Source organism: Bombina bombina, chromosome 1 (assembly GCF_027579735.1).
Source record: "Bombina bombina isolate aBomBom1 chromosome 1, aBomBom1.pri, whole genome shotgun sequence".
NCBI classification, from domain to species: domain Eukaryota; kingdom Metazoa; phylum Chordata; class Amphibia; order Anura; family Bombinatoridae; genus Bombina; species Bombina bombina.
The window spans coordinates 1,392,856,494-1,392,876,043 of NC_069499.1; the positions used below are offsets into that span (position 1 = coordinate 1,392,856,494).

Below are 19,550 nucleotides of genomic sequence, written 5' to 3' on the forward strand. Positions count from 1 at the left end.
TTTTTTCATGGAATGGTGAGAGTACATGAGTCGTCATGTGTGGGAATCAACACCCAAGCCATGGAGTCCACAAGACCACTGTGAATTGAGGGACAAACAGTGAAGGCAGAATGTTACTATTCAGGCACTACAAACCACAGAACTTTCCTGCCAAAGGCAGACTCAGAAGAAGCATACATAACAAAGTGATAAAACTTAGAAAAAGTATGTAAAGAAGACCAAGTAGCTGCCTTACAAATCTGATCATTAGAAGCCTCATTACTATTAATAGCCTAAGAAGTAGCAAATGCTCTAGTGGAATGAGCAGTAATGCGCTCAGGGGAAGTTTCCCCACAACCAAATAAGCCTTGCGAATTAAGGCTTTAAGCCTATCTGCTAAAGTATCAGCCGTGGCTTTCTGACCTTTGAATTCTTAGGAACCACAATTTCCTTATTTATTGTACCTGTAGATACCACCTAAGAAAGAAAAGAATAGCTAGTGTGAATAACAGCCTTTCTCTGATGAAAAATCAGAAAAGAAGGTTAGCATGAAAAAGCTGAAAGCTCAGAGACCCTGCTAGCTGAAGAAATAGCTAGAAGAAAAATAACCTAGGATAAAAGCTGAAGGTCTAAACCATGCATTGGCTCTGATCAGAGCCTGAACAAAGGCCTAAAAGTAGGAATTTTAGCAAGTTTCTTATGAAACAATATAGAAAATAATTAAATCTGACCCTTCAGCGAACTGGCTGATAAAACTTTTTTTTTTTTACTATGTTATAAAGGTTTTAATAAATATAACATATACAAAAATAGTAATATTAGGAATAAATAACATATAAGAAGATAGATCTTCTTGATCAACAGAATTATTAATGAAAACAATTACAACCTAGGTGCAGTTAGCTACAACAATTACTATCATTAGACAAGATAGGTCCTATTTATCTGAAATGCTCTAAAAACAGCTTTCCTGACCTAGTTGTCTTCTCACTATTCTTGAATTTACCAGCAATATATGTATCCCAATCTGCCTTCATTTGATCAAACAATGGTTTGCACTGATATTTAATGTAATAGTATTCTTCTAAATTTAAGACATAATCTACTTGATGAAGCCAATGAGCTATCGCTTCCACCACTCTACTTTACTTGTTTTATAACTATTGCTTGCTATATGGAGCAGTTTTTTTCTTATATACAGGTAGCTTTCTAGGGACTTTATTGAATAACAAGAGACATGGATCATGTGTCAAGTGTATTTCCAGATATTTTGATATCTACTCAGCAATAAACTCTCACATAGCATTTATTTCTGGACATTGACACCAGATATGAGCCATTTGTCCCATATTACACAACAATAGCATTTCTCCCCAGAACCTTTTTTAGCGGGTGCACCACTTGGCTGATTTTACGGACCACCCAGGTAAAATATTAGCCAATATTAAGCTAAAATTAGCTAACACTAAAATTGTTCAATTTGTATTGCACAAATTATCATTAAATGCATTCTTGTTACATTATGCAAATAATTTGTGCTTTGTATAGCAGAAAATGATAATATTTATATTATATATATATATATATATATATATATATATATATATATATATATATATATATATATATATATAATATATAAATGATATATTAGAAAATACTACAGTGCCCCCACCTAGCTACTTCATAATGCCACTCAGCTGGTAAAATGTTCTGTGGCGAACACTGTTTTCTGGAGACTTAAATAGCTTTTTTTTAACTCTAGATGGAGTAAGGTACCACCTCTGTAAAACTTTCAAGTTGATCTCTAACAATCTACTGTACTAGATATAGATGATTTGTCAACATTAGATAATATTTTATTTAAATCTATTTGAGAAATAGCAAGTTCACTTTCCCATCTTTCAATATAGTATGGGGTAAATCCTGGAGTAGCCTGTTGCAATAACAAGTTGGCTGATAAACCTTTATCTGAGCCTTCCTGCAGGAACTCAAGAACTCTAGGAATTCTAAAATAATCCCTACAGTAACCTTTTGAAAAAATACCACACAAACATACGTTTTACAGAATATTAAACTTGAGAAAGACCAATGCTACTTACTTGTATTTTATTTTGACCCTTTATATATATAAAAAAAATCCTCATATGTTGGGATTTTATTTATTTAGAGTAATGGTGCTGTGTATTGAGACTTAATTAAGAAACAAAGAGGGTTACAGGCCCATTTTGAAGAATATAAGTTTTACAGACTTTATGATAAATACGTTTCCTAGCCTGAGACAAAAAAAAAATCTCGGACAAAATTAAGCGTTCAATCGCCATGCCATTAAGATCAGGGTTTTGATACCTTGAAAAAAGAAAGGGCCTTGAGAGAGAAGATTCTTTCTTGGAGGAAGCCTCCACGGTGGGCGCAAGAACATCTAAAATATAAAGTGCTGCTGGAATATAAAGCTGAATGAGTGAAAATCAAGCTACTTTTACTTGGGCATAATACACTGACTTTTGATTATTGCAGCATTCATTTTACGTGTTATCTGTATGTGGATATGCGTTTTATATTGTTTATTAATTTGTTTTCCATTGTTGTACACATTTTAATTCACAGACCCCGTTGTCTTAATTTATTATATAAGATTTGTATTTTCTTTTCTCCATCGCTCTATAGTGCAATCTGTATATTTGTAATTTGGTGTTTATCTTACACTATTTTTTTGAGTATACATTTTTTTTCTAGTATAGTGTTTTACAGGGTTGCAGTATTTGGGACTTATACAATTAGGATTGGATTTATTTGTATTTATTACAAGAACATCTGCACCAGATCAGCAAACCAAAATCCTACTATGCCACACTGAAGCAATCAGAATTGCTGAGGCTACTTGCTCCTCGATACTGGTTATCACTCTGGATACCAACACAAACAGAAGAAAAAAGTAAATCAGGTTGAACTACCAAAGAACCACTAGGGCACCTGTTTCTTCACAACCGCCAATGTGGTTGGCATAAATCTTGCAATGATGGCGATCTGCCCAACTGATGATGCGGGACACTTCTCTTGTGACTAAGGAGCTGCAAGTTCATCCCTGATGATTGTCATAAGCCACTGCCGTGATGCTGTCTGATTGGAATCTCGGAAAAGGTTTGTGTCTGAGGTTGGGCCAACTCGGGAGACCCCTTAAGATTGCTTGGAGTTCCAGAATATGTATTGGTAATCTCAACTCTTGAGTAGACCAAACTCCCTGCGCTCTCCCAGCTCGCCAGACAGTACCCCAACCTAACAGGCTGGCATCTGTGATTACTTACCACACTGGTCAAAAAAAGGAGGCTCCCTGAACCATGGACTGGTGAGTCTGCCACCAAGTCAAAGACTGTCTTGTCTTGTGATCTAACAAAATCCTCTGAGACAGGTCCCCATTCCATTGCTTTAGCATCAGCAATCGCACTCTAAAGATCAGTAAAACGATGTTTAAGATTAGCAATATACTGTAGTTAGTGCATAAGATACAAAGCTGAGCAGGGGGACAGACCTGTGAATCCTTACAAAGCAAACAGAAACTAGAAGAAGTTAAAGTGTAACACAGGATCTCCCTTCTAGATGATCAGCTGATGGACCAGAGGCCTAAGCTGCAGTTTGCTCCATTACCAGTAAGGAAATAGTTTACGTGTCAGAGAAAGACTGAAGCAAATAAGCAGTATAAAGCACACAAATAGTTAACCCTAAAGGGAAGAAAAGGCACAATGTAAAACTGATTAACCCTTAAAGGGTAAATAGTAAGCATAAGGTATTGTTCAAATAAGCGCTGAACAGTAAAAAGACTTGGATAGTAAAAAACACAGCAAATGGTTAAATAAATCTTGTACCCCAAATTTAAAGCTAAGCTTTGATGATCAGAGTGCCTTACCACCTCCACCGGTCCTGAAAGCTTTCCTACACGCTGAGAATGTTACAGAAACAGGAAAGGATTACAACACAGAAAAGATGTGCTAAAAACAGTTAACCCTTAGCGTGCCTGCACTATCAATGAGCTCTAAATCTAAAAACCTGAATGTAAAAATCATAAATTTAGCTCAAGTGAAGAAAAATCTTCTCCAACCACACTCAATTTAAAGTAACCTCAAAAAATGTTTTTTAAAAGTGTCCTAAAGTGCTATAGCATCCCGAAATCCCGGCACTCAAGAAACCATAGACACCGGTAAAACTTAGTCCAATTTTATTTCAACATGGTTTAAAAACAAAAACGGCACAAACACTGCACCATAAAAACAAAACTAGAAAGACAAAATGTATAAAGTGCTATCAACTGCTAGTATAAGGTGTATGGTGTATAAATATATGTCCCAGACTATGTGAAACATGTGTGTTACTAATAGCTGGTGGGCTGTGAAGGTGCAGGTATTTACCTCTCAGCATCTCCAACCACTGTGCTTACCTCCGCTGCAGCAACTTGCTTCCAGTAGACATGCCCATCCTAGGCAGTGTGAGCACAATGCCAAAGATCTAAATTAGTAACAGCATCTCAACCCAGGGGATTGGTGGACAAATCCACATTTCACCTGGGGAGGGCTGTGGAGCCACAAGGAGCAGCTCCCTGTAGATCAGAGGATTGGTGGACAAATCCAAATTTCCCTTGAGGACTATAACATTTTTCACTGAGAAAAGACCTTTCACTGCCTGGCTGATAACTCCTTATCAGCCCCTCTGAACTACAGGTTACTGAGAGGAGGATTCAAGCCTCAGATCGGTTATAGGATCCCTTTTAAACCATGAGTAGTTCTTGCACTTCAAATTCACCTCACTCCTCATCAAGAAGGCAAAAGAAAATGACTGATGACTGGGGATCATGAGAAGTCAAAGACTTTTAAAGCTCTGGTGTGTTAGGGTGTCTTTGCCTCCTCCTAGTGGTCAGGAGGGGAATATTCCCACAAGTGAGGACTTGTGGACTATCACCAGCTGATTAAAGAACTATATGCATGATTCCAGCATCTATACTATAATCACGTTTGTAACACGTCCGTCGGTGTCGCCAGTTGTGCACGCATCCTCAAAGGAATGTTGGCTGCACGAGGCAGCCAAAAGAATGTTGTCTGCGCGCGCAGCCAAAAGAATACACCTGGATGCAGCGATGCTGCATCCTGGTGGATCCTGAAAAGGGCAGGGTGGTGAAAGAATCCAAACCCGAAGCCTTAAAAAAAAACCAACATGCAACCGCCCGCACAAAATAACGAAAAAACACCTAACGGCCCGCAAAAAATAAATAAAAAAGACGTAACCGCCCGCACGAAGTACAACAAAAAAAAACAACCTCCCGCACAAAGTATTAACAAACGCAGAAACCGCCAACCCCCACATCGCAAGAATAAAGAAATTAATTACCCCCAATCCGCAAATAACATAATTAAAATATTAACCCCTTGACCGCAACCCACCACATCGCAATAAAACTAATTAACCTATTAACCCCTAAACTGCCAAACCCCCACATCGCAATAAACCTAATAAGCCTATTAACTCCTAAACCGTTAACCCCCCACAACGCAAATAACTAATTTAATCACTAAGCCCCCTAACCTAACACCCCCTAAATGAACCCCAATACTAAGTTACACTTAAACAAAACCTAACATTAAATTACAAAAAAAATAATCTAAAATTCCAACAAAAAAAACTCTAAATCTACAGAAAAAAAATAAAATTATCAAAAATAAAAAAAATTAAACCTAATCCCTATGAAAATAAAAAAGCCCAACAAAATAAAAACACACCCTAAACTAAACTACCAATATCCCTTAAAAGGGCCTTTTGTAGGGCATTGCCCTAAGTTAAACAGCTCTAGCTCTTTTACATTTAAAAATTACTAAAGCCCCCTAACAGTAAAAAAAAACAAAAAAAAAACACCAACCACTAAAAAAACCTAAACTACCCATCGCCCCTAAAGGGGCATTTGTATGGGCATTGCCCTTAAAGGGCATTCAGCTCTTTTACTGCCCTTAATAGAGCAATCAGCTCTTTTCCAGCCCATTAAATCCCTAATCTTAAAAATAAAAAAAAATCCTAGCACTAAGTCCCAAATAGGTACTCACCGTTCCTGAAGTCCGGCGGAGGACTTCCAGGCGGCTCCATCGTCTTCTATCTTCATCCGGAGCGAAGGCGGCGTGGAGCGGAGGTGTGGAGCTGGCTTTCCCGATGTGTGGATCCTCATCGGCAGTCCTCATCGGCGTGGAGGCTCCTCTTTATGTGATCGTCTGTCGCACACTGAAGATTGAATACAAGGTACCCCATATTTATTGGGGTACCTTGCATTCCTTTTGGCTGAAATTTTGAAATCAGCCAATAGGATTAGAGCTACTGAAATCTTATTGGTTGATTTATACAGCCAATAGGATTTCAGTAGCTCTAATCCTATTGGCTGATTTAAAAATTTCAGGCAAGGTACCCCAAATTGATTGCGGTACCTTGCATTCAATCTTCAGTGTACAACGGACATCGGATGAAGAAGAGCCTCCATGCTGCCGAGGAACGCCGTTGAGGATCCATGCATCTGGGAAGACAGCTCTGCACCGCGCCGCCTTCGTTCCGGATGAAGATAGAAAATGATGGAGCCGTCTGGAAAAAGACTTTCGCCGCCGGACTTCTGAAATGGTGAGTACCTATTTGGGGCTTAGTCTTAGGCTTTATTTTTATTTTTTGGGTGGCTTTTTTTATTTTTTTAGATTAGGGTTTTTTGGGCTGCAAAAGAGCTGATTGCCCTTTAAAGAGCAATGCCCATACAAATACCCCTTATAGGGCAATGAGTAGTTTAGTTTTTTTTTAGTGTTAGGTTTTTTTATTTTGGGGGGTTTGGTGGGTGGGAGTTTTTACTGTTAGGGGGTAATTGGTAATTTGTTTAGGTAAAAGAGCTGTTGAACTTAGGGCAATGCCCTACAAAAGCCCTTTTAAGGGCTATTGGTAGTTAGTTTAGTATTAGATTAGGGGGTGTTTTTATTTTTAGGGGGATTTTTTATAGAGTTATTAGTTTAGGTTTAATTTTTTATTTTGGATAGCTTTGTTTATTTTTTTTCTGTAATTTTACATTTTTTATTTTGTGTAATTTTAGCTTTGGGGTTTGTAGTTTTTTTTTTTAAATAGACTGCCCTCTGGGCAGGCTTATCGCCTAGTAATAATATAAAGCAGAAGCACATTCTATAGGATACAATAAAGCAATTGGACTTTAACCTGCTACCATGACGTCCATTAGATATAATCCATTGTGAGATTAAATAAAAGGAAATGCCTATAAGGGGGTGCTCATTACATTTCTTGCTGACAGACTTTTGTCTTTGTATCGTACACATCAAGGAACACAAATTTAGATGGACCATATAATTTTAACAAAATGTCGAATTTACTTCTATTTTCATAGTATTCTATGTTTAAGATATCGATTGTGTATGTTTCTGGAGAACTAAAACACACATGAACTTTAAACAAAGCATACAAAACAAATTTGATAATAAAAGTAAACAGGATTTAAAAAAAATAAATCTAAATGTACACTGAATAATAAAAGAAAAAAAAATATGGATTTTATGTCCCCTTATGGCATACAAGGCACATGGTAAAAATGAGTAATTCTAAGAGTGATGGAGTGATGGTAATTTCTCATGAACAGGATTGGTAGTTCTGTACCTTATCAAGCTCCAGTGAGATTCCATCTTTTGACCAATTAACAAACAGTAAATGAGGGTTGGCTCTGGCAGGACACTTGATCACACCCAGCAGGCCAATAGGCAAATAGGTTTCAGGTGGCATATTCATCACATAAGCTGGATCTAGAAAAAAAAATAAGAATTTTGTAAAATGAAGTAGTGAGAGTTTTTGAAATACAATTACTTCATTCTAATGTTTTAAACCTAGTCGAATCTTAACACTGGAACATTGTCCTGTGAATAATTTGATCCAGACTGTGATGGCAATGTATATAGCTCTTATATTAAAGGTATATAGAAGTCAAAATTTACATTTTTGATTACAATGTTGTTTAAAGCAGATGATTTATTGTTATTTTTGTATCCAAAAATTCTGTACTGCTTAGGTTGATTTTGATTTTCCAATGCATTGCTTATGAGCGGTTCTATGAGGTACTAGTTTCATTAAAGTGATCATTTAACCAGTTCACTGTCAGGCGGCATCAGCGCAGACCACAAGACATGTCACAACTTACGCAGCACAGTGAGGTATGCCGAAGCAGAAGGAGACTTCCACATTCCATTGCTTGGGACACAGGTGTATTTCCCAGCATCCTCTGGGTTAACTTGTTGGAGTAAAAGACTCCCATCGACCAGAATGCGGACTCTAGACTGCAGACGGCTAAGGTTAAACAGGAGAAACAGGAAGAAAAAAAAAGAGTTTCCAGATTAAGTATAACAGAGGAAAGCTGCTAATCTTTATTGAGGATCATTAAATGTAATTTTTGAATGAATGTGTCTAACAAAGAAAAAATATAATTTGTAGTAAAGTGTGAGTAAAAATATAGGGATCCCCACTGATATATCTCAGAATAGCAATACTCAGAGGTCACAAAATAGTAATTGGTTTTGTTTTGCTTTTGCTTGGCCTTGATCTACTCATTCCTCATCTACCTCTCCTCATTTCCAACACACAATGCCCCACCCTACTCTGCAACAGACTCATGTATGTCCTTTGTATACCCTTTAGTGATATTCTAGAGGGTGCTATGAGTTGCTCTCCATCTTTTGTTTTCCCTCTCTCCATTCTTCTGCCCATCTCTCATTCAACATGACTTACGTTTGACAGATAATCGGCAATGCACTTCTATATTTCTCGCTTTGTTTATAGGAGTATTTTATTATCCATACCACAAACCTCAGCACATCCATGAAAAGCTACCAATACGAATATCAGTAAAGTCAAAATTAAAGGGATAGTAAAACCCAAAATGTTCTTTTATGATTCAGATAGAACATACAATTTTAAACAACTTTCCAATTTAATTCTATTATAAAACAAAAATCTTGATTCTTAAAATGACATGCTCTATCTGAATCATGCAAGTTTAATTTTGACTTTCATATCCATTTAAGCGTTTGATGATTCAAATAGGGCATTCAGTTTTAATCAAATTTGCAATGTACAACTTTTATCTAATTGTCTTTGTTCTTTTGGTATCCTTTGTTGAAAAGCATATCTAGGTAGGTTTTGGAGCAGTAGTGTGGTACTGAGAGATAGCTGCTGATTCGTGGCTCTATATATATGACCCTTCTCATTGGCTCACCCAATGTATTCAGCTAGCTTCCAGTAGTGTACTACTGCTTATTCAACAAAGGATACCAAGTGATGAAGCAAATTTCCTAATAGAAGTAAACTGGAAAGTTGTTTATACTCTATCTGAATCATGAAACGTATCCCTTTAATACAATATTCACTCACACTCAGAGCTGATTAAAAACTGATTTAACTCCAAATATATAGATTTATATTAGCCTACTAAAAATACTATGGAGTAGATCCTCTGAAAGTCACTAAAATGCAACTGCAATGAAAAAAAGGAGCAACAGCACATGTTTTATCCCAGCTCTATAACTCTATATCAGAGACTGGATCATACTATTTGGTGACTCCCAGATATTTGATGGTTATACTATCAGCCCCTGACAGTAAATCCCTATGTCCAGCCATCAGAGAGTTTCTGACCCAAGACACTATAATGCTTCCTCCATCACATTTCACCCTTACTTGTCCCCCTACTAAACTTTTACCCTAACTGCAGCTGTCATTATCCCCTGTGTAATCTACCCACTACAGTCATCTATGCCACTAAAAATAAGTTATAGTTAGAGTTGAATGTGGTTATGGTTAACAGCACACGGTAGTATACAGTTGCTGTAATAGTTAAATGTGGTGCAGAGAATCTGAATACTGCTGGTTAAGGTTAATTGTGGTGGATGGGTCCAGGCAGATGCAGTCTATTTTAAGGACATATATATTGGAACAAATTGTATAATGTATGATTCGTATACAGTGTAATGTCAGCTATAAAACTAAATGTAACTTGTTGCCCTCTTATAATAACATTTAATAAGGAGCACAATAAAGTGTTTAAATAAAACCACAATATGTAGCATAAATGACAAAGATGCCACCTTACATAAAATGTGGATCCCTGGAGCACTCTTTAAAACCCCACCTGCTGATTCATATCAACTGCCCTCCTAATTGCTCTTTACCATTCCTCACCAGTATACACCTTAAGCTGCTATTGTTACTGTTTCTGTAGACATAAACCATTCTACAAGATGTAGATTGTAAGCTCTTCAGATCAGGATCTCTTTTCCTGTAATTACATTGTCAAGTCTAATTGTATTTTACTGTATACCCTAGTGATCATGTACAGTCCTGGCTTTGGTGTTTTTAGATCTTTTTGTCAGATGTTACTATGGTATACTGAAGTATGATTACAAGCGTTTCATAATGGTCATATGCTTTTATTGACCACTACATTAGGTTAATGTTTTTAATTTTTGTACACCGAGTAGTGCCTGCTATTCCTCTTTGAACTTTGCTTATATTGGGCTGATCACCCTTTGCTACGGTACTCCATACTACGAAGCCTGTGAATGGATGACCTTCTTCTTGCCATCTGGTTCCGGTTTGGTGCAGCCGCACGCCGTGGTTTCTGCGTGTCAATATTTGCAGTGTTGACCTTTCTTTTTCAAGACCTCTGCAATTCGCCATAGCATGCTGTCAATCAACTTCTAGGCCACATCCTGACTAATGGCAGCCCATTCTTGCATAATCAATGCTTGGAGTTTGTCAGAATATGTGTGGGTGGGGGGTTTGTTCACCCGCATCTTGAGGATTGACCACAAGTTCTCAATGGGATTAAGGTCTGGGAAGTTTCCTGGCCATGGACCCAAAATTTCAATGTTTTGTTCCCCAAGCCACTTAGAGCACCTTGCCATAAGGCAAAAGTGATAACTATCATGCTGGAATAAGCATTGTTCATCACCAAACTGTTCTTGGATGGTTGGGAGAAGTTGCTCTTGGAGGATGTTTTTGTACCATTCTTTATTCATGGCTGTGTTCTTAGGCAAAATTGTGATTGAGCCCACTCCCTTGGTTGAGAAGCAACCCCACAAATCAATGTTCTCAGGATGCTTTACTATTGGCATGACACGACTTATGGTAGCAATCACCTTTTCTTCTCCGGACAAGGTTTTTTACAGATGCCCCAAACAATCGGAAAGGGGATGCTTTAGAGAAAATTACTTTACCCCAGTTCTCAGCAGTCCAATCCCTGTACCTTTTGCAGAATATCAGTCTGCCCCTGATGTTTTTCCTGGAGAGAAGTGGCTTCTTTGCTGCCATTCTTGACACCTGGCCATCCTCCAAAAGTCTTTGCCTCTCTGTGCATGCAGATGCACTCACACCTGCCTGCTGCCATTCCTGAGCAAGCTCTGCACTGGTGGTGCCCTGATCCCGCAGCTGAATCAACTTTAGGAGATGGTCCTGGCGCTTGCTGGACTTTCTTGGGTGCCCTGAAGCCTTCTTCACAACAATTGAACATCTCTCCGTGAAGTTCTTGATGATCCGATAAATGGTGGATTTAGGTGCAATCTTAGTAGCAGCAATAACATTGCCTATAAATCCTTTTTTGTACAAAGCAATGATGACTGCACGTGTTTCCTTGCAGGTAACCATGGTTAACAGAGGAAAAACAATTATTTCAAGCACCATCCTCCATCCTTTTAAAGCTTCCAGTCTGTTATTCTAACTCAATCAGCATGACAGAGTGGTCTCCAGCCTTGTCCTTGTCAACACTGACATGATGTCAGCTGGTCCTTTTGTGGCAGGGTTGAAATGCAGTGAAATTTTTTTTTGGGGGATTAAGTTCATTTTCATGGCAAAGAGGGACTTTGCATGCAATTAATTGCAATTGATCTGATCACTCTTCATAACATTCTGGAGTATATGCAAATTGCCATCATAAAAACAGAATTTATGTTTGCCTGATAAATTGCTTTCTCCAACGGTGTGTCCGGTCCACGGCGTCATCCTTACTTGTGGGGATATTCTCTTCCCCAACAGGAAATGGCAAAGAGCCCAGCAAAGCTGGTCACATGATCCCTCCTAGGCTCTGCCTACCCCAGTCATTCGACCGACGTTAAGGAGGAATATTTGCATAGGAGAAACCATATGGTACCGTGGTGACTGTAGTTAAAGAAAATAAATTATCAGACCTGATTAAAAAAACCAGGGCGGGCCGTGGACCGGACACACCGTTGGAGAAAGCAATTTATCAGGCAAACATAAATTCTGTTTTCTCCAACATAGGTGTGTCCGGTCCACGGCGTCATCCTTACTTGTGGGAACCAATACCAAAGCTTTAGGACACGGATGAAGGGAGGGAGCAAATCAGGTCACCTAAATGGAAGGCACCACGGCTTGCAAAACCTTTCTCCCAAAAATAGCCTCAGAAGAAGCAAAAGTATCAAACTTGTAAAATTTGGTAAAAGTGTGCAGTGAAGACCAAGTCGCTGCCCTACATATCTGATCAACAGAAGCCTCGTTCTTGAAGGCCCATGTGGAAGCCACAGCCCTAGTGGAATGAGCTGTGATTCTTTCGGGAGGCTGCCGTCCGGCAGTCTCGTAAGCCAATCTGATGATGCTTTTAATCCAAAAAGAAAGAGAGGTAGAAGTTGCTTTTTGACCTCTCCTTTTACCGGAATAAACAACAAACAAGGAAGATGTTTGTCTAAAATCCTTTGTAGCATCTAAATAGAATTTTAGAGCGCGAACAACATCCAAATTGTGCAACAATCGTTCCTTCTTTGAAACTGGTTTCGGACACAGAGAAGGTACGATAATCTCCTGGTTAATGTTTTTGTTAGAAACAACTTTTGGAAGAAAACCAGGTTTAGTACGTAAAACCACCTTATCTGCATGGAACACCAGATAAGGAGGAGAACACTGCAGAGCAGATAATTCTGAAACTCTTCTAGCAGAAGAAATTGCAACTAAAAACAAAACTTTCCAAGATAATAACTTAATATCAACGGAATGTAAGGGTTCAAACGGAACCCCCTGAAGAACTGAAAGAACCAAATTGAGACTCCAAGGAGGAGTCAAAGGTTTGTAAACAGGCTTAATTCTAACCAGAGCCTGAACAAAGGCTTGAACATCTGGCACAGCTGCCAGCTTTTTGTGAAGTAACGCAGACAAGGCAGAAATCTGTCCCTTCAGGGAACTTGCAGATAATCCTTTTTCCAATCCTTCTTGAAGGAAGGATAGAATCCTAGGAATCTTAACCTTGTCCCAAGGGAATCCTTTAGATTCACACCAACAGATATATTTTTTCCAAATTTTGTGGTAAATCTTTCTAGTTACAGGCTTTCTGGCCTGAACAAGAGTATCGATAACAGAATCTGAGAACCCTCGCTTCGATAAGATCAAGCGTTCAATCTCCAAGCAGTCAGCTGGAGTGAAACCAGATTCGGATGTTCGAACGGACCCTGAACAAGAAGGTCTCGTCTCAAAGGTAGCTTCCAAGGTGGAGCCGATGACATATTCACCAGATCTGCATACCAAGTCCTGCGTGGCCACGCAGGAGCTATCAAGATCACAGACGCCCTCTCCTGATTGATCCTGGCTACCAGCCTGGGGATGAGAGGAAACGGCGGGAACACATAAGCTAGTTTGAAGGTCCAAGGTGCTACTAGTGCATCCACTAGAGCCGCCTTGGGATCCCTGGATCTGGACCCGTAGCAAGGAACTTTGAAGTTCTGACGAGAGGCCATCAGGTCCATGTCTGGAATGCCCCACAGCTGAGTGACTTGGGCAAAGATTTCCGGATGGAGTTCCCACTCCCCCGGATGCAATGTCTGACGACTCAGAAAATCCGCTTCCCAATTTTCCACTCCTGGGATGTGGATAGCAGACAGGTGGCAGGAGTGAGACTCCGCCCATAGAATGATTTTGGTCACTTCTTCCATCGCTAGGGAACTCCTTGTTCCCCCCTGATGGTTGATGTACGCAACAGTTGTCATGTTGTCTGATTGAAACCGTATGAACTTGGCCCTCGCTAGCTGAGGCCAAGCCTTGAGAGCATTGAATATCGCTCTCAGTTCCAGAATATTTATCGGTAGAAGAGATTCTTCCCGAGACCAAAGACCCTGAGCTTTCAGGGATCCCCAGACCGCGCCCCAGCCCATCAGACTGGCGTCGGTCGTGACAATGACCCACTCTGGTCTGCGGAATGTCATCCCTTGTGACAGGTTGTCCAGGGACAGCCACCAACGGAGTGAGTCTCTGGTCCTCTGATTTACTTGTATCTTCGGAGACAAGTCTGTATAGTCCCCATTCCACTGACTGAGCATGCACAGTTGTAATGGTCTTAGATGAATGCGCGCAAAAGGAACTATGTCCATTGCCGCTACCATCAACCCGATCACTTCCATGCACTGAGCTATGGAAGGAAGAGGAACGGAATGAAGTATCCGACAAGAGTCTAGAAGTTTTGTTTTTCTGGCCTCTGTCAGGAAAATCCTCATTTCTAAGGAGTCTATTATTGTTCCCAAGAAGGGAACCCTTGTTGACGGAGATAGAGAACTCTTTTCCACGTTCACTTTCCATCCGTGAGATCTGAGAAAGGCCAGGACAATGTCCGTGTGAGCCTTTGCTTGAGGAAGGGACGACGCTTGAATCAGAATGTCGTCCAAGTAAGGTACTACAGCAATGCCCCTTGGTCTTAGCACAGCTAGAAGGGACCCTAGTACCTTTGTGAAAACCCTTGGAGCAGTGGCTAATCCGAAAGGAAGCGCCACGAACTGGTAATGTTTGTCCAGGAATGCGAACCTTAGGAACCGATGATGTTCCTTGTGGATAGGAATATGTAGATACACATCCTTTAAATCCACCGTGGTCATGAATTGACCTTCCTGGATGGAAGGAAGAATAGTTCGAATGGTTTCCATCTTGAACGATGGAACCTTGAGAAACTTGTTTAAGATCTTGAGATCTAAGATTGGTCTGAACGTTCCCTCTTTTTTGGGAACTATGAACAGATTGGAGTAGAACCCCATCCCTTGTTCTCTTAATGGAACAGGATGAATCACTCCCATTTTTAACAGGTCTTCTACACAATGTAAGAATGCCTGTCTTTTTATGTGGTCTGAAGACAACTGAGACCTGTGGAACCTCCCCCTTGGGGGAAGTCCCTTGAATTCCAGAAGATAACCTTGGGAGACTATTTCTAGCGCCCAAGGATCCAGAACATCTCTTGCCCAAGCCTGAGCGAAGAGAGAGAGTCTGCCCCCCACCAGATCCGGTCCCGGATCGGGGGCCAACATTTCATGCTGTCTTGGTAGCAGTGGCAGGTTTCTTGGCCTGCTTTCCCTTGTTCCAGCCTTGCATTGGTCTCCAAGCTGGCTTGGCTTGAGAAGTATTACCCTCTTGCTTAGAGGACGTAGCACTTTGGGTTGGTCCGTTTCTACGAAAGGGACGAAAATTAGGTTTATTTTTTGCCTTGAAAGGCCGATCCTGAGGAAGGGCGTGGCCCTTACCCCCAGTGATATCAGAGATAATCTCTTTCAAGTCAGGGCCAAACAGCGTTTTCCCCTTGAAAGGAATGTTAAGTAGCTTGTTCTTGGAAGACGCATCAGCCGACCAAGATTTCAACCAAAGCGCTCTGCGCGCCACAATAGCAAACCCTGAATTCTTAGCCGCTAACCTAGCCAATTGCAAAGTGGCGTCTAGGGTGAAAGAATTAGCCAATTTGAGAGCATTGATTCTGTCCATAATCTCCTCATAAGGAGGAGAATCACTATCGACCGCCTTTATCAGCTCATCGAACCAGAAACATGCGGCTGTAGTGACAGGGACAATGCATGAAATTGGTTGTAGAAGGTAACCCTGCTGAACAAACATTTTCTTAAGCAAACCTTCTAATTTTTTATCCATAGGATCTTTGAAAGCACAACTATCCTCTATGGGTATAGTGGTGCGTTTGTTTAAAGTGGAAACCGCTCCCTCGACCTTGGGGACTGTCTGCCATAAGTCCTTTCTGGGGTCGACCATAGGAAACAATTTTTTAAATATGGGGGGAGGGACGAAAGGAATACCGGGCCTTTCCCATTCTTTATTAACAATGTCCGCCACCCGCTTGGGTATAGGAAAAGCTTCTGGGAGCCCCGGCACCTCTAGGAACTTGTCCATTTTACATAGTTTCTCTGGGATGACCAACTTGTCACAATCATCCAGAGTGGATAATACCTCCTTAAGCAGAATGCGGAGATGTTCCAACTTAAATTTAAATGCAATCACATCAGGTTCAGCTTGTTGAGAAATGTTCCCTGAATCAGTAATTTCTCCCTCAGACAAAACCTCCCTGGCCCCATCAGACTGGGTTAGGGGCCCTTCAGAAATATCATTATCAGCGTCGTCATGCTCTTCAGTATCTAAAACAGAGCAATCGCGCTTACGCTGATAAGTGTTCATTTTGGCTAAAATGTTTTTGACAGAATTATCCATTACAGCCGTTAATTGTTGCATAGTAAGGAGTATTGGCGCGCTAGATGTACTAGGGGCCTCCTGAGTGGGCAAGACTCGTGTAGACGAAGGAGGGAATGATGCAGTACCATGCTTACTCCCCTCACTTGAGGAATCATCTTGGGCATCATTGTCATTGTCACATAAATCACATTTATTTAAATGAATAGGAATTCTGGCTTCCCCACATTCAGAACACAGTCTATCTGGTAGTTCAGACATGTTAAACAGGCATAAACTTGATAACAAAGTACAAAAAACGTTTTAAAATAAAACCGTTACTGTCACTTTAAATTTTAAACTGAACACACTTTATTACTGCAATTGCGAAAAAACATGAAGGAATTGTTCAAAATTCACCAAATTTTCACCACAGTGTCTTAAAGCCTTAAAAGTATTGCACACCAAATTTGGAAGCTTTAACCCTTAAAATAACGGAACCGGAGCCGTTTTGAACTTTAACCCCTTTACAGTCCCTGGTATCTGCTTTGCTGAGACCCAACCAAGCCCAAAGGGGAATACGATACCAAATGACGCCTTCAGAAAGCCTTTTCTAAGTATCAGAGCTCCTCTCACATGCGACTGCATGCCATGCCTCTCAAAAACAAGTGCGCCACACCGGCGCGAAAATGAGGCTCTGCCTATGCTTTGGGAAAGCCCCTAAGAATAAGGTGTCTAAAACAGTGCCTGCCGATATTATTATATCAAAATACCCAGATAAAATGATTCCTCAAGGCTAAATATGTGTTAATAATGAATCGATTTAGCCCAGAAAAAGTCTACAGTCTTAATAAGCCCTTGTGAAGCCCTTATTTACGATCGTAATAAACATGGCTTACCGGATCCCATAGGGAAAAAGACAGCTTCCAGCATTACATCGTCTTGTTAGAATGTGTCATACCTCAAGCAGCAAGAGACTGCTCACTGTTCCCCCAACTGAAGTTAATTGCTCTCAACAGTCCTGTGTGGAACAGCCATGGATTTTAGTGACGGTTGCTAAAATCATTTTCCTCATACAAACAGAAATCTTCATCTCTTTTCTGTTTCTGAGTAAATAGTACATGCCAGCACTATTTCAAAATAACAAACTCTTGATTGAATAATAAAAACTACAGTTAAACACTAAAAAACTCTAAGCCATCTCCGTGGAGATGTTGCCTGTACAACGGCAAAGAGAATGACTGGGGTAGGCGGAGCCTAGGAGGGATCATGTGACCAGCTTTGCTGGGCTCTTTGCCATTTCCTGTTGGGGAAGAGAATATCCCCACAAGTAAGGATGACGCCGTGGACCGGACACACCTATGTTGGAGAAAACTGAGACAGCAGACTTTGTGAAAATTAATATTTGTGTCATTCTCAAAACATTTGGTCAGGACTGTACTCAGCACTGCCGAATAAACTGGGGCTTTACAGATAAAAGATTAAGAATAATTTGTTAAGTACAACTTTCTAAACTATAGCTGTCTTTGATCACTGCACATCCAGGGAGGTATGAATATAAATACATTTCTAAATACAGATAAAATAAGTTCTAATAACTTCAAGGCATAGAAGCCAGTTATAAACAAATTCTGACATTGGTATGGTGAGTACGGTTAGATGCAGGTAAAACCTGTCTGGGCTGCAGCATTAATGTAAAAAAAAAAAAAAAAACTTTGCAAAATATTTTATACAAATTTAGGAGCTATGCTTTATTTAATTTGATTTAAATCCCCATTCATGCATTAATGTAAAAAATGATAAAAAATTCCAGAAAATCGCAGTGTATCAGTGGAAATTCCTACATTATTGGTAATTACAAAATATAAATTAGTAAATTGAAACTTAAAAAAAAAATCTCTCAAACCTAACAAGGTATACGTTGCTGTTTCCTTGGAACCAACTGTAGGTCAAGTTAGCTGGATAGGCTTCAGCCTGGCAGGTTAGAAAGGCATCTTGGGAAATATTAACTGTGGTGTTCTCAGGCGGGACAACAATAATGGGAGGACCTAGAAAGAAGTGAGAAATTATCATAATGAACAGCAAGTCATTGAAAACCTCATCTGCTGGGGAAAATAATCATGAAAGTTTATATAAAGTTATGGCTTTTCCCCCCAAAGAGAACAAGAAAAGAAATTGTGGATATTTATTAGATAAGATAACAGCCTTTAACATTTATATTACAATACAAGTTATTTTCTACAAGTGTCAAAATAATTTGCTTCATTGTTGCATCTACATTTTATTTTTAACAAACATTCCCACAGTGAATAAAACTAACTGGTTTTCATACATGTGTCCTATCTACCAATACAGCTGTAAGGGCTGTCTTCATCAACCAATGAGCCTTTGACAAGTTTTGAGCTTAAAGGGACACTGAACCCAAATTTTTTCTTTTGTGATTCAGATAGAGCATGCGATTTTAAGCAACTTTCTAATTTACTCCTATTATCAATGTTTCTTCATTCTCTTGATATCTTTATTTGAAAAAAAGGCATCTAAGCTTTTTTCTTGGTTCAGAACTCTGGACAGCAGTTTTTGATTGGTGGATGAATTTATCCACCAATCAGCAAGGACAACCTAGGTTGTTCACCAAAAATGGGCCGGCATTTAAACTTACATTCTTGCATTTCAAATAAAGATACCAAGATAATTATGAAAATTTGATAATAGGAGTAAATTAGAAAGTTGCTTAAAATGTCATGCTCTATCTGAATCACGAAAGAAAAAATTTGGGTTCAGTCTCCCTTTAACCCCTTAATGACCACAGCACTTTTCCATTTTCTGTCCGTTTGGGACCAAGGCTATTTTTACAATTTTGCGGTGTTTGTGTTTAGCTGTATTTTCATCTTACTCATTTACTGTACCCACACATATTATATACCGTTTTTCTCGCCATTAAATGGACTTTCTAAAGATACCATTATTTTCATCATATCTTATAATTTACTATAAAAAAAATTATAAAATATGAGGAAAAAATTGAAAAAAACATAATTTATGCTTACCTGATAAATTCCTTTCTTCTGTTGTGTGATCAGTCCACG

General features: G+C 39.5%; 1 protein-coding gene across 1 annotated transcript in view; it reads right to left on the reverse strand.

Annotated features, from left to right (window-relative positions):
• The window catches only part of IGSF9 (immunoglobulin superfamily member 9), a 217,708-nt gene that overhangs the window by 78,338 nt on the left and 119,820 nt on the right, over positions 1-19,550 (reverse strand). Inside the window, exons 6-8 of the mRNA XM_053719910.1 lie at positions 18,371-18,512; positions 8,183-8,328; positions 7,648-7,790 (exon numbers count right to left, since the gene is read on the reverse strand). Coding sequence (XP_053575885.1) covers positions 7,648-7,790; positions 8,183-8,328; positions 18,371-18,512 — 431 coding nt within the window. The remainder of the gene's footprint in view (positions 1-7,647; positions 7,791-8,182; positions 8,329-18,370; positions 18,513-19,550) is intronic.